This window comes from Pongo pygmaeus, chromosome X (assembly GCF_028885625.2).
Source record: "Pongo pygmaeus isolate AG05252 chromosome X, NHGRI_mPonPyg2-v2.0_pri, whole genome shotgun sequence".
NCBI lineage: Eukaryota > Metazoa > Chordata > Mammalia > Primates > Hominidae > Pongo > Pongo pygmaeus.
Window position 1 is genome coordinate 54795010 of NC_072396.2, and position 15567 is coordinate 54810576.

At 36.6% G+C, this 15567-nt stretch overlaps 1 protein-coding gene across 8 annotated transcripts in view; it reads right to left on the reverse strand.

The window, feature by feature from the left end:
- Positions 1-15567, reverse strand: part of WNK3 (WNK lysine deficient protein kinase 3) — a 175897-nt gene that overhangs the window by 44309 nt on the left and 116021 nt on the right. For all 8 annotated transcript variants that reach the window (XM_054471276.2, XM_063660252.1, XM_063660249.1 and 5 more), the window contains 6 exons: positions 14860-14976; positions 13033-13188; positions 12900-12951; positions 11491-11628; positions 10194-11131; positions 423-513 (listed from right to left, as the gene is read on the reverse strand). In XM_054471276.2, the coding sequence (XP_054327251.1) occupies positions 423-513; positions 10194-11131; positions 11491-11628; positions 12900-12951; positions 13033-13188; positions 14860-14976 (1492 nt within the window). The remainder of the gene's footprint in view (positions 1-422; positions 514-10193; positions 11132-11490; positions 11629-12899; positions 12952-13032; positions 13189-14859; positions 14977-15567) is intronic.

Here is a 15567-nt window from a genome sequence, read left to right on the forward strand (position 1 = left end):
TTAAAAGGTGTTAATGTAATAAGCAACATCGTATTAAGTCCCTAAGTCTAAATCAGACATTGCAAGATTTATCCCAAGACTTAGTATCTATATGAAATGAATAACTGGAAAACCAAATTAGTTACAAAAGGAAAAAATAAAATGGCAATGACATTAATGGGACATGTCACATACATGGGCTATGTGGAAAAAGTGGCAAGATTTGTATATGAACAACAAAAAAAATAAGTAAATGAAAAGTGATGTTACCTAGTCTATGTCCCTGACTGTAAGCACACTACCTTGACGGACTTTTGATCTCTTGAAAAAGCTGGTTGACTGCCGTAGCCTGTATGCCCAGCTTTTTAATTTGCGAGTCCAGGATTTCTTGCTAATAGGATTTTTGAGACTAGGACAAGTAAAGCTTAGGCCAAAATATCCACCTCCTGTCTGCAGATGAATGGCTCCACCGCTTGACACAGCAGCAGGATAGGCCTCTGGATCCCCTGGAAGTGAAGCATCTGAGGACATCTCCTAATGGAGACAAAAAAAAAAACCAAAACAAAACAACCGAGAAAAACCAAAGTGGTAATAATTTAGGTAAGGTGAAGCTTTTTTAAAAAAAAAAAAAATCGGAATTTCTTGTATAGACTAATCTTTAACCCAAAATAGAGTATTATGTATATAGCTGCATTAATAGTAGCATATCAGACTGAACCCAAAGTACTCAATTTATAAAAACCCTTCTTGTTTCTTTAAAAATATTATTTAGACTTTAGTAAATAAAAGAGATTATTAATCTTCTACCCCAGAATATTTTTCATCATTATACAAACTTTGACAACTGAAAATCAAATTAAAATTTCCTTCATATGTGCCAGTTTACTAAAAAGGTTACTAAAACTCCATGCTATTATCATGGAAATTTTCATTTATGCCTATATTATTTAAGAGACTCAGTTAAAGATGCTTGAAACACATAAAAACAGAGAAAAACAAGATATCTAGGCACTTAGATTTACAGAGAAGTATCAGGAAATCAAGTTTCTTACTTTATGAAAGCATACGGAAATTTATAAAGGACATCAAAATTACTTCAAAATCATGCTCTAAAAATTCTTGTTAACATCAGGCTATGCTGGCTATAAAAATCACTCCCCTCTTCTTGTCCTCCTACTCCCCTCAAAAGGGCCCCAGATATAACTGTTTTATCTAAATGAGTGCTTTAAAGATAAATCCCCTATAATAATTAATATGAAAAGTTAGCACAGACAACCACAAATACTTTGGGAAACATGAGAAGGGTCACTACTAATCTAGAAGATTAAAAAAATATATAAAAGCACAAAGAATGGGATTTAGCATTTGCCAGAAGGAAGATAGCCTACATGGCAGTAAGTAGTATGATGTCTTGGGTAAGCATTATTAATACTTAGGGCAGGGCTGGGTGCAGTGGCTCACGCCTGTAATGCCAGCATTTTGGGAGGCTGAGGTGGGCGGATAACCTGAGGTCAGGAGTTCGAGACCAGACTTGCCAACATGGTGAAATCCCGTCTCTACTAAAAATACAAAATTAGCCTGTCGTGGTGGTGCATGCCTGTAATCCCAGCTACTTGGGAGGCTGAGGCAGGAGAATAGCTAGAACCCGGAGGCGGAGGTTGCAATGAGCCGAGATCGCACCATTGCACTCCAACCTGGGCAACAAGAACGAAACTCTTGTTTCAAAAAAAAAAAAAAACAAAAACAAAAAACAAAACAAAAAAAAACTTATGGCAGGTCAGGACATATTAAAAATAAAATTGTAAGCAATCAGTTTTTATTTTCTGAAGTCTCATTTTAAACTAGTAATAATTAGTTTCATGAGGAAAAAAAAATCAGTATTACAATTTAGAAAATGTTACATTGGTCCCACTGAAATTACAGAAAAGAATTTTAATATGTAGTAACTGGATCAAGATGGCAAATTAAATATTTGTTCTAGCCTTCCTTATCAATCCAAATTTACAGACACAACAGGAAAATATACATAGACACATGCATATATGACTGACAGAGGAAAAAGTAGACCATGACATATGTAGGAATTGTTTCAAAATGCTGCAAACTTGTGTGGCTGATACGGGCAGCAGGAGAGAACCCTGGCCAACCAAAAAGATGAGTGGTAGGCTAGAATGCTTACAAAACTCTATCAGATCTATCTTCTGTCTCTTTCAACGTTATCTCTTAATGCTCTCCTGTTTGCTGGCCGCCTTTTGGTTCCTTGAACAGATCTCTACCTATGACTATCACCACCACATACAAGTCTTTCCCTGACTACCATATATAGGTTTAGTATCCATTTTCTTCTACTAGATGTGAGCTCCACAAAAACAGAGGTTTTGACTTATTCACTGCTAAAGAGATATGTACTGAATGGAAGAATGAACTGGTTGGGACAACAAAGAAGGAACAGGCAGGCAGTTCTGTCCCTTCCCTCCCCACCTCCAGACCAAGCAAAGGGCAGCAGAGGCATGTGCCCCCAAATAAGAGCAGTAAGAGGAAAAGGTTTTGTGGCCAAGAGAGAGGTCAACAATGTAGGGAGGAGACAACATCCAGGAAGAAAGGTAAGCCCTCCTATCTTTGGAGACTAGCTACTGGGCCACCCTCCAGGCAGCATTAGAGATAAGTTAAAAAATACAGTGCCAGGGAGCACGTCCCATACCTTTCCCACAATTACTGAAGGAAGGTTACGGTAATTACATAAAACACTTACAGACAGATGAACAAGGAATCTCATGAGTGAAAAAGAAGAGAACACAACTAAGAATCACTAAACACCAAGGGAAAACTAACATTATAAGAAAATACTAAACTCGGCAAACAGAATAGCCAAGGAAATAGCATTAATAACATAGAATAAGACTTTAATATATTCAGAGAGATGTGTGAATATACTACATCGATAAAGAAAGGAATGAACTACAGTTACTAGAAATTAAAACAATATAATACTTGACACAAAAAATAGCTGAATAGGAGATACAACTGCTTAAAAATTGAGAAATTATCCCAGTACAAAAAGCAAAAGGACAAACAAATGAAAAGCATAAGAAGTTTATAGATAAGAGCTGGGCACAGTAGCTCACGCCTGTAATCCCAGCACTTTGGGAGGCTGAGGCGGATGGGATCATCTGAGGTCAGGAGTTCCAGACCAGCCTGGTCAACATGGTGAAACCTCGTCTCTACCAAAAATATAAAAATTAGCTAGGCGTAGTGGTGAGCGCCTGTAATCCCAGCTACTTGGGAGGCTGAGGCAGGAGAATTGCTTGGACCTGGGAAGTGGAGGTGGCAGTGAGCTGAAATCATCGCATTGCACTCCAACCTGGGCGACAGAGTAAGACTCCATCTCAAAAAAAAAAAAAAGTTTGTATATAAGAAAAATAAAAATGGCAAATGAAGAAATAAAACTATCTCTATTCACAGTTGACATGCTCTTATATATAGAAAATCCAAAATAATCCACCAAAAGTTATTGGAGCTAATAAACAAACAGTAAAGTTGGAGGATACATCAACACACAAAAATCAGTTGTATTTTTATATACTAGCAATGAAGAATCCAAAACAGAAATTAAGAAAACAATTCCATTTCTAATAACAATAAGAAAATACTTAGGAATATATTTAACCAAGGAGTGAAAGTCTTATACACTGAAAACTACAAAACATTAATGAAAGAAATTCAAGGATACTGAAATAAATAGAAAGTTCATGGACAGGAAGACTTAATCTGTCAACAGTCCATAAAGTGACCTACAGATTCAATGCAATCCCTATCAAAACCCCAATGACCTTTTTCACAGGAATAGAAAAGCTTATACTACAATTCATATGGAATCACAGGGGACTCTGAATAGCCAAAAAATATTAAAAAAAAACAAAGTTGGAGGACTCACATTTCCTGATTTCCAAATGTACTATAAAACTACAGTAATCAAAACACTGTCCTTTTGCTACTGGCATAAGGATAGATATCGGGATTGATGAATTGAATTAGTCCAGAAATAAATCCATACATCTGTAGTCAGCTGATTTTTTACAAGAGTGCCAAGACCATTAAATGGGGGAAAGAATAGTTTCTTCACCAAATGGTGCTGAACAACTGGATATCCAAATGCAAAAGAACGAAGCTGGACCCTTGTCTCATACATATACAAAAATTAACTCAACATATATCAAAGACCTAATTATAAGAGCTAACAATGCAATACAAGAAAAAGTGGATAATCAGACTTCAACAAAATTAAGAACTTCTGTGCGTTAAAGGATACCATCAAGAGATTGAAAAGACAACCCTACAGAATAAGAGAAAATATTCACAAGTAAAATATCTAATAAAGACATAGCATCCAGAATATACAAAGATTTTTTTTTTTTTAATTTTATAGAGATGAGGGGGTCTCACTATGTTGACCAGGCTGGTCTTGAACTCCTGGCCTCAAGCAATCTTACTGCCTTGGCTTCCCTAAATTCTGGGATTACAGGCTTGAGCCACCATGCCCAGCCACATATATAAAGAATTCTTACGGCCGGGCGCGGTGGCTCATGCCTGTAATTCCAGCACTCTGAGAGGCCGAGGCGGGCGGATCACGAGGTCAGGAGATCGAGACCAACCTGGCTAACACGGTGAAACCCCCGTCTCTACTAAAAATACAAAAAAAAATTAGCTGGGCGCGGTGGTGGGCACCTGTAGTCCCAGCTACTCGGGAGGCTGAGGCAGGAGAATGGCGTGAACCCGGGAGGCGGAGCTTGCAGTGAGCCGAGATAGCATCACTGCAGTCCGGCCTGGGTGAAAGAGCGAGACTCTGTCTCAAAAAAAAAAAAAGAATTCTTACAACTCAACAACACAAACAACAACCCAATTAAAAAATAGGGAAAGGACTCAAACAGACATTTCTTCAAAGAAGATATACAGATGGCCAACAAGCACACGAAAAGATTCTCAACACCACTAGCCATTAAGCAAATGCAAATCAAGACCACAATAAGATACCACTTTATACTTACCAGGATGGCTATGATCAAAAAATTGGAAAACAAGTGCTGGTAAGTATGTGGACAAATCGGAACCCTCACATTGTGCTGGTGGGAATGTAAAATGGTGTGGCTGCTTTAGAAAAGAGTTTGGTGGTTCTTCAAAAAGTTAAACGTAGAATTACCATATGCCCCAGAGAACTGAAAACAGGAACTCATATGAATACTTCATATGAATGTTCGTAACAGCACTATTCACAACAGCCAAAAGGTAGAAACAACCTAAATGTCCATAAACCAATGAATGGATAAACAAAATGCAGTATAGCCATAAAATGGAATATGAACCTTGAAACATTATGCTAAGTGAAAGAAACCAGACACAAAGGCCATATACTGTATGGTTCCATTTATATGAAATATCCAGCATAAGCATATCTATACTGACAGAAAGCAGATTTGTGGTTGCAAGGGGCAAGGGGGAAGGGAGAATGAATAATGACTGCTTAATGGGTATGAAGTTTCTTTTTTTGGGGTGATGAAAAAGTTCTGAACTAGATAATGGTGATGGATACACAACCTTGTGAATATATTTAATGTCACTGGATCGAACACTGTAAAAGAGTTAAAATTCTAAGAAATCACAAGTTTCCATATTTATAGAGCACAAAACATATGAAATAAGATGAATAAACAATAAAGAGAATATACCAAAGGCATCCAGTAGCACTTTAAGTAGGTACTATTATCTCGATTTTACAGACGAGGAAATTAAGGCTGGGTAAAGGGTGTAGATAATTTGCCTAGTATTACACAGTAAACGGCAAAGCAAGATTTTGAAACTGGTTTGTGGGGTTCAAAAGCTGTTTTCTTTCTAACACTGTTTCAATAAGAATGTTTTCATTTAAAAATATTACAAGTAATACATTGTGAAAGGAAAACAAAAACTCAGGACCCTAATTCACTATGCCAAAAAGAAAAAAATTAAGCTGAAAGCTGAGTCATGCAAGAAACTGCATTTCATTTTGTTCCTAAGCAAACAGCTACAAATAAAAGGTTAAATATCTCCAGAGGTAGCCACCCTATGTTTACCTTATCTTATGTAGAGTGCTGATTTACTGAGCAAAACTGGGAGATGAATACATAATTGATTATTCTCCTACCTGCCCCTTTTCTCTTGCAACATGTGGATTACCATAACCTCCCTCTTTCCCCTCCAGCTTGCTTTTCTCCTTTAAATACTGAAGCCCTCAAAATCATCTTTGGAGAAAGGCACAGACCACAGACTGTATCTGTGATTCCATGTTTCCTCTCTTCTAGGCATGTCCCTAACCTTGGCAAAATAAAATTCTAAATTGATTGAGACCTGCCTTAGATATTTTTTGGCTTGATGAATAATTGTTTTCTGTAAAAGATCTAAACCATTAGATAAAACAAAAATCCCTGTAACAACCCTCCTTCCCAGTCTCCCCTGGAAGATATCCACTAATATCAATTTATCTTTTCAGAACGTGTGTGTGTGTGTGTGTGTGTGTTCCTTTTTAAAAATACAGGCCAGGTGTGGTGGCTCATGCCTGTAATCCCACTGCTGTGTGTGTGTGTGTGTGTGTGTGTGTGTGTGTGTGTGTGTGTGTGTGTGTGTGTGTGTGTGTGTGTGTTCCTTTTTAAAAATACAGGCCAGGTGTGGTGGCTCATGCCTGTAATCCCACTGCTTTGGGAGACCAAGGCAGGAGCATTGCTTGAGGCCAGGAGTTCAAAACCAGCCTGGGCAACATTGCAAGCCCATGTCTCTACAAAAAGTTTAAAAAACCAGCCAAGCATGGTAGCACGCACTTGTAGTCCCAGCTACTTGGGAGGCTGAGGCAAGGGGATCACCTAAACTCAGGAGGTTGAGGTTACAGTGAGCCACGATCATGCCACTGCACTCCAGCCTGGGTAATGGAGTGAGACTCTGTCTCAAACACACACACACACACACACACACATACACATACATACATACACACACACACACACACACACCTCATCATACTGTCTGAATTATTCTGCATATATTTTTCCTGATGATTTTTCCTGGAGATATGTCCATGCTAAAATAAAGATGATAATGGCTAACATATATTTATAGGTCTACTTCAAGCTTTTAAATTGCTTCATAGTATCAATGTCCCTCAATTTCTATTTACAAATATTTAAATTTGTTTGTGAATCCTTTCCTGTTACCAATAATCAAACAATGTTACAGTGAACATTCTTATACATGTTCCTTTGTTCATATGTGCAAATGCTTCTCTCAGGTAGAATTCGAGAGTGACATAGCTCAGTCATAGGAATGTACACATTTCTAACTTTCATAGTGTTAAATTGCCCTCCAAGTAGGCTGTACTGATTTTATTCCTGCCAACATAAAATGAAAATTACCGCGCCCAGCCATCAATTTCTTTAATATTTGCTAGTCTGGTTAGCAAAAAACTATTTTTCTGTAAAATTTTGCCTTTCTCTCATTACTAAGAAAGTTGAAAATCTTTTCACATGTTTAGCAGGCATTTATATTTCCACTTCTGTGAAATGCACGTTCAGATGCTTTGGATATTCTTCCACTGAGTTGTCTGATCTTTTCTCAATGATTTGTAAGCATTCTTTATATATTTTAGAGTTAATATTTTGTCAGTTTTCTGAGAAAAATGCTTGGAAGAAAAATATATGCAAAAATAGGTTGCTATGAAAATGGAGCCAAGAATAAGAAAGATTTAAAAAATCAAATTCATGACTGCCAAATGAAAAATTAACTGGATACAGCTGAATACCAAGAGAGTGATCTGAAATTTAAAAAGAAAAAAAAAACTGAAGACATATCTGAGAACATAAGGTTTTAAAAAATGAAATTAAAAGTGAGAGCAAGCTGTTAAGAAACATGGGGAATAATCCAAGAGGCCATATATCTCCTACAATTTCTAAATGGAAATAAGCAAGACAATGAAGGGGAAGGAAAAAAAAGAAATGAAAATAAAGTTACCAGAGCTGAAAAAAGACACAAATCTTCAAATTCAAAACATCCACAAAAGTGATATACAAAATGAATGGGAAAGTGATATACCAAGATAGAGTCTGATAATCAGAACTCTAAGATAGTTCCCTAAAAGCAACTAGACCTGTGCTAACTGAATACAGTAGCCACTAATCACATGTGGCTGTCTAAATTTAAATTAATTAAATTAAATTAAATTAAAAATTCAGGCCCTCAGTTGCACTAGCCACATTTCAAGTGCTCAATAGTCATATCTGGTTAGTGGTTACTGTATTGAATAGTGCAGATACAGAACATTTCCGCATTGTAAAAAATACAAGAGCATTGCAGTGGTCTAGAGTAAAAACAGGTTACCTACAAATGAATGATAAACAACTGACATCAATCTCATCAGGAAGGCTAATAAAAGACAATAAAACACTGTCTTCTAAATTGAGAAGAAGAAATTCTGATCCTACCATCTGTACTTAGTCAATCAAGTGTGAAGCAATATAAAGACATTTTTGGACATGCAAAAGAATACCAAATAGGATACCCATGCAATATATTTGAAAATATTACTCATAGAAGTATTTTAGGGGAAAAAAGAAGAATTCCACGACACCAGAAAGAGTGGCAGCTAAGTATGATCTAGATATAACAACAGACACTTGAAACAAATAAAAGAATCCATTTGACCTTGACACTTGGGAGAGTCTCCTTCAAGCAACAAAGTTTAAATGACAGAAATAACAGTTCATTTCTTAAGATTCGAATCACATTATGTGATATTTATTTATTATTTAAAATAATTTAAAAATTTTAAAAATCTTTAAATTATATGTATCAGTGGAATATTATGCAGTTGTTTCAAAAAATTGAGTAAGATGGAACTATGTGTACTGACATGGATAGATACCCATAAATGAAAAAAATGCAGAATAGCATACATGTAAATAAGTATATGTATATAAATATTAACATGTATCTATATCTATATAAAGACACAATATATCATATATAAAAAGTATGTCTTTATAAATATTTGTATATTAATTAAAATCATGTCTGGAAAGATTTGTTAATAGCTGTGTCTACAGGTTCGGGGATGGGGTGGATTTTACTTGTACATAGTACATATATACTATGTACAAGTATATATTATTACTTATATAATAACAAAAATGACAAAAAGATACAGTGATGAAGATTTAGAAAGATGTCCATGATCTACTGTAAAATGAAAAAATTAAGTTGCAGACCAGTATGTATACAGCACAGTATTTTTATGAATAAAATGTTATATGTATGTAAATAGATCTGTATAAGCTTAAGAAAAGTCAAGAAGAATAAGCATCAAATTATTAGTGGTTACTTCTGTGATTTGAAGGGGCAGAAAAGGAAAATTAAAGTTCCTACATTATATAACTCAAAAAATAAGTCAGGCCAGGCACAGTGGCTCATGCCTGTAATCCCAGCACTTTGGAGGCCAAGGCGGGTGGATCATGAGGTCAAGAGTTCGAGACCAGCCTGGCCAACATGGTAAAACCCCGTCTCTACTAATACAACAATTAGTCGGGCGTGGTGGCACGTGCCTGTAATCCCAGCTACTCAGGAGGCTGAGGCAGGAGAATTACTTGGACCCGGGAGGCAGACCAAGATTGCGCTACTGCACTCCAGCCTGGGCGACAGAGCAAGACTCCGTCTAGGGTTTAAATAAAAAAAAAAAAAAAAAAAGTCATAAAAGTCATGGTATTAATGATGATTTTTACTTTCTTTTCTTCTCTTTTTTTGTCAAATTAAATCCCCCCAAACATGATTAAATTAAAAACCATAACTTTTTTTAAAAGAAGGAAACTGATAACCGACATTTTAACGGAAAATCTAAAAGTTCTTCCTACCCACTAAAACAATCCATGAGTCAGTTTTCATTCTGTCATTAATACAAATATAGACACTGCTTGCAAGTTCTTAGCTAATTCACCAGAGGGCTCTCTTACCAAAGATAGTTTGTCATCTCTACTGAGAGGTTCTGAACACCTGCAGCCTAAGTCATAGCCTTCTTAAATACCTGTGACCTCAGAATCTTGTGACATAGACCATTTCATCTCAAAGGACAGAATTTTAGAAGAGAAGGCATTTCTTTAAAACAATAAGCAAAGAGTAAGGAATTGGTTAGAAAGAATGATACTTACATGTAAACACAATTCGCTGGGTACAGAAGTTATCACATTCAGGTCCCTTTTGAACACTGATATATTAGCAGGCTGACTTGCAGCCACATTGGACAGAAGCTTAGAGCCTGTCTGTTGGAAATTAGGGGATTGTACAGGGCTATCTTTAATTCCACAGTGACTGATGGCTATGACTTCTGTCACTGGACAGGAGAGGGTATCTTCAGCAGAGGAAGAAAATGGAGAGTCTATGCTTTGGGTATCCTTCTGACTCTCAGGATAGATGCTAGAGATGCTGTGCTCCTGATAGAGCAAGTTTCTTAATTTTTCATCCAGAGTTTTAATTCGGTTGTCTGCAAACTCCAGTTTTGGAGGTCTTTCTCCATCTGATTCCAGGACAGTAGTGGGTTGAAGGGTAGTTGGTTCAAGGCCAGGGGTCTGAGTGGGAATGACTGTCTTAGGAGAACTTGCTTCAGTGTTCACTGTAGTTTCTCCTTCTTGGGAAATAAACTCTGCATCCATAGCTGGCTGCTGTACTGATAAGGTTTGAGGCTTTTGATCAAATGCCAGAGTTGTAAGAGAGTTACCAGAAGTCTGAGTTGATTCGCCAGGATAGGACATAAGTGCATCAGCCTGACTGGCAGTTTGGTGACATGGATACACAGGTATGAATATGCTTGCTTGTTTGGTGAGTCCCTCACATTCAGCTGGAACTGCACGAACTGAAGTAGTAGAGTAACTGGAACTATTAGTAACTGGTGCCATTATCTGCCTGTTATCTTCCACTTGATAAAGTATAGCTGGCTGCTTGGTTTCTACACTAGCACATTCAGAAATCTTACCATCAACCACATCCTTGTGTTCTGATTTGGAAGTGAAAAGTGCACGGTGGCATGGATTATTTTCTATAGTGAGCAATGTGTCCCGTGATATTTCCTTATTACTTGTGTTTTTTGGACCTGGAACAATAATAAAGAATGGCTAAGCACGTACTGACGAGTACAAAGCATAGACTAGTACCCTAAGTCAAAAGGAACAGGAGGAGAAAGGGGCAAATGAGAACGTGTGTGAAAGTACTCTTATAAATAAGACTCAAAACACAGAATTCAACCTGTCAAGGAAAATAATGTTTTCCTTTTTTCTCATAAATATTAAATAGGAAATGGCTTAAGTTGTATCCTAATATTAATGTCTTCAAAAAAGCTTATGAAAATTCTCATAAGCATGAAATTCCCATGGAAACCAGTTAAAGATATCATATGTATTTTGCATCCCACCCTTTGAGTCTGGACAAAGCTGGCAGAGAAGAAGAGCTTACTAGGAAGTGGATGTAGGCCAGGAACCGCAGACATGGAATGCTGAAGAGAAGGAGGAGACTGAGTCTCACGGTTTCTTATCGTCTGATTGATACAGAATCGCCACCGACCAACTGGGGATGACTGAGGAGCAGACTCATCTGCAGAAATAATTAGCAAAAAATAATATGCTAAGCGATTTTCAATTTATTTACCTTATTGACTGAAGAAGCCAGGTTAAATAAACAATTTGTCTTGTATCTCCATTTCTAATAGTACTAGAATATATGTAATTGATAAGACCAGCCCTCTCAATACTGACAAAAAGTCTAAAGTACTAAGCACACAATATCTTTAGAGAAGGATTTTAGATTCTACTGAAACAAATATTGCTTGAATAGCAATTAGAAACAGGGTACTCTTTGAAAAAACTGACAGCACTTTTCTCATTAAAACCTATATCTCTTATTCTGTATCCTGATTACCATAGTGCTTACATATCTATACATGTATTAAAATTTACAGAAGTGTACACCAAAAGAAAAAGAAATCAGTTTTACTGTATGACATTTTTTAAAATAAAGTAAAATAAACCCCTACATCTTAACTGCTACTTTGTAAATGTACTCAAATAAGTAATTCTCTTTTAAACTTTACCCAACTTTGTTAGTCAGAAACCTACTCATATCTTGGCTAACCAGAAAAATAAGATATAGGAGGACTCTGCATCCTAACACAGTCAAACTAAATTTCAGGATAATGGTATCTGGTTCTATTACTCCCACACCACCTTTTGCTTCTTTACGTTCCTGTAATTTCTTCAGGGGTGCTCATTTGTCTATGGCTTTTATCCCCCTCCCAGACACTCTTTAATATACCCATGACCAGAACTGAGAAGAATGGAAAGATAAAGTCATCAGAAAAGAAAACAGAAGACCCTAGTTTTCGTTTCTGGAAGTTTATCTGGTATCTGATCTACTAAAAGTTATCAGTGACCAGTGCAAGTAGAAGCACATCATTCATTGTTAGTAGAATAAAATCAAGATATGAATGACTATTGAAATATGAGGCAAACTTAGAAAATGATGACTTTTGTTAAAAAGTTTCTATCCATCTCAAACCAGAAAAAAATAACTTACCAGTTAAGTTTCAAACAGTTATGCCATTTAAGGTCATCAGTACTGTGACTGCTTTTCTGGTAACATGACCACCCAATAACTCACAAATAAATCAATCAGATAAAGAACCAACACTTGGGGAAAAGTCAGGGGATGGATTATTACCTCTGGGCCTTTCAAAGTGTGAGAAAACCTACACTAATAAGTTAGCAAATTAATTTATTGGCTAACATCTTTCCCAATGAAGGTGTGTTAAAAGTTTTCAAATGTCTTGCTTCAAAAACCAAATGGTAAATTTTACTAAATATACTTACTGCTGGTTTGAGTAGATGTAGAATTTATCTGTACTTGTTCAGATGACCCTGTCTGAATTAAAAATGAATAGATAAATTAAAAAGTTCCTGATTCATATCTGAGAAGATCTATTTGCTAAACAATTGTTCTCACCTGGCTACTGTTGGAGTCCACAGTAATAGAATCAACTCCAATGGCTCTTTCTGTGGCAAAGTGGACATGAAGGATCTCCTGGGCTTGACCTACAATAGCTCTCAATTCTTCTACAAATTTTTCTTTCTCACTTTCCAGCACAAAGTTATCTTCAACCTGCCCAAAAGTAAAAGTAAGTCTATTCATGAGAATGAATTCAGTTTCTTCAAAGTTATAATATTATATAAATAGTGACTACCATATAAAGAAAGAAAAATTGGGCCAGGCACGGTGGCTCATGCCTGTAATCCCAGCACTTTGGGAGGCTGAGGCGGGTGGATCACCTGAGGTCAGCAATTCGAGACCAGCCTGACCAACATGGTGAAATGCCATCTCTGTTAAAAATACAAAAATTAGCTGGGCGTGGTGGCGTGCGCCTGTAATCCCAGCTACTTGGGAGGCTGAGAGAGGATAATCACTTGATCCGAGGAGGCGGAGGTTGCAGTGAGCCAAGATCACACCACTGCACTCCAGCCTGGGCAATAGAGGGAGACTCTGTCTCAAAAAAAGAAAAAAAAAAAAAAATAGCTCGGAAGACCACTAATTAGGTTAAACATTCCTGAAAAGAATGAAAGAAGAGACAGTTCAGAAAATATTACATTAAACAAGAACAGAACTGATGAAATAATTAACTTTTAAAATGTTTAATTCTGCTTGGCTAGAAATGCATACACAAAGAAAGCTGGCAGAAACAAAAAGCATTATATGCACTCTTCCTGCCATCCTAGTCCCATCCTCATCAAAAAAGGGGAAGATGCAAAGGTAACCTAGAAAATAATAGAAAATAAATAAAATAAGGGGGGAAGAAATACTAACTTAAGCCTAACAATTCAAAGAAAATATTAAAAACTAAATGAAATAACATGCAAGATGTTAGATCAGTGGCTAACACATTAGAATTACAAGGTGAGGGATACCCCATTTATCTTTACGTCATTCTTACACATTGTATACCTACATCGAAATACCTCATGTACCTCATAAATACATAAACTTTCTATGTAGCCACAAAAATTTAAAAAAAAAAACGGAAAAAAAAAGAATTACCTGGGGGTTTAGCTTTTTCAAAGCCTGTTATAAAAAATAAAAATAATAACAGATAACTTTTTTTTGAGACAGGGTCTTGCTCTGCTGCCCAGGCTGGAATGCAGTGGCATGATCATAGCTCACTACAGCCTCAATCTCCTAGGCTCAAGCAATCCTCCTCCCTCAGCCTCCCAAAGTGCTGGGATTACAAGTGTGGCCGCCACATCTGGCATTTTTTAATTTTTTGTGAAGACAAGGTCTCACTCACTACATTGCCTAGGCTGGTCTTGACCTCCTGGGCTCAAGTGATCCTCCTGCCTAGGCCTCCCAAAGTGCTGGGATTACAGGCATGAACCACTGTGCCCAGCAAAAAATAAACTAAAAAAAAAAAGAATTACCTGGGGAGCTTTACAAACTATTGATGCTTGGGCCTCACCTCCAAATATTCTGATTTAATCAAGGGACCAGGCAATACAATTGTTTTTAAAAAGCTTGTCAGGTGATTTTCACATGCAGTCAGAGATAAGAGCCATTTATCTATATTATCTCTAAATGAAACCTCCGCATATTTTCCAGATAAATATACTGAAACCGGAGGAGATGCAGTGACTTACACTTGATGATAACCCAATTTACCTCTGTACAAATTTTTAAAACTAATTGTACTCTAAAAAACAATGGCTCAAAATAAATGGAGATAGAATTATAGGGGAAAAAAGACAGAATGCTGAAGGGAAGATAATTTGGTCTTACTGTACTTACCATATAGTCTGCAATATCCTCTGGCGCATCACCATCAACATCAAACTTGAAGGTGACCATCTTGTTGTTGTGTGTCTCCAGCTGACACTCTACCATGTTATCTCCAGAGGTTGATACCTGAGTACAAACATTTTACCGGTTTAAGAGTCAGTCACTGTCTTCTTTTTGCAAATTGTGCAGGGAACATCTACACTAGTTCACATACAATATATGTGGAAAATGGCTTAAATAGTTCAGAATGTAAAAAGACTATGTTTTCCCTTGGTGGAATACCATCTAAACAGCCATTCTATGACTAAACTAACAGGTTCAAGTTATTCAGTAAAAAATAAGTTATAAACGTGATCCTGTGGTAAAGAAAATAATACAACTTTTATAAGAAAGCAAAAAAAGTTATAATAGTCACTAGAGCTATCTGCAATGCAAAGATTTAAATTTAATAATTCATTTCCAAAATTATCTTAATCTATAAATTGACTCTAAGCAAAGGAAGAGGCACTGCAAATGGAAATGTAAACTGGACCAATCTTTATGGACAGCAATCTAGCAACATGTATCTAGAAACTTTAAAAATCTTCATATTCTGACCCATGAATCCGACTCCTATGGATCTAATAAGGAAATAATCAGGGATAGATACAAAGATTTATGCTCAAGGATTTTGCTGCAAAGATATACAGACAGACAAAAAGAGTACAAGACAGCAAG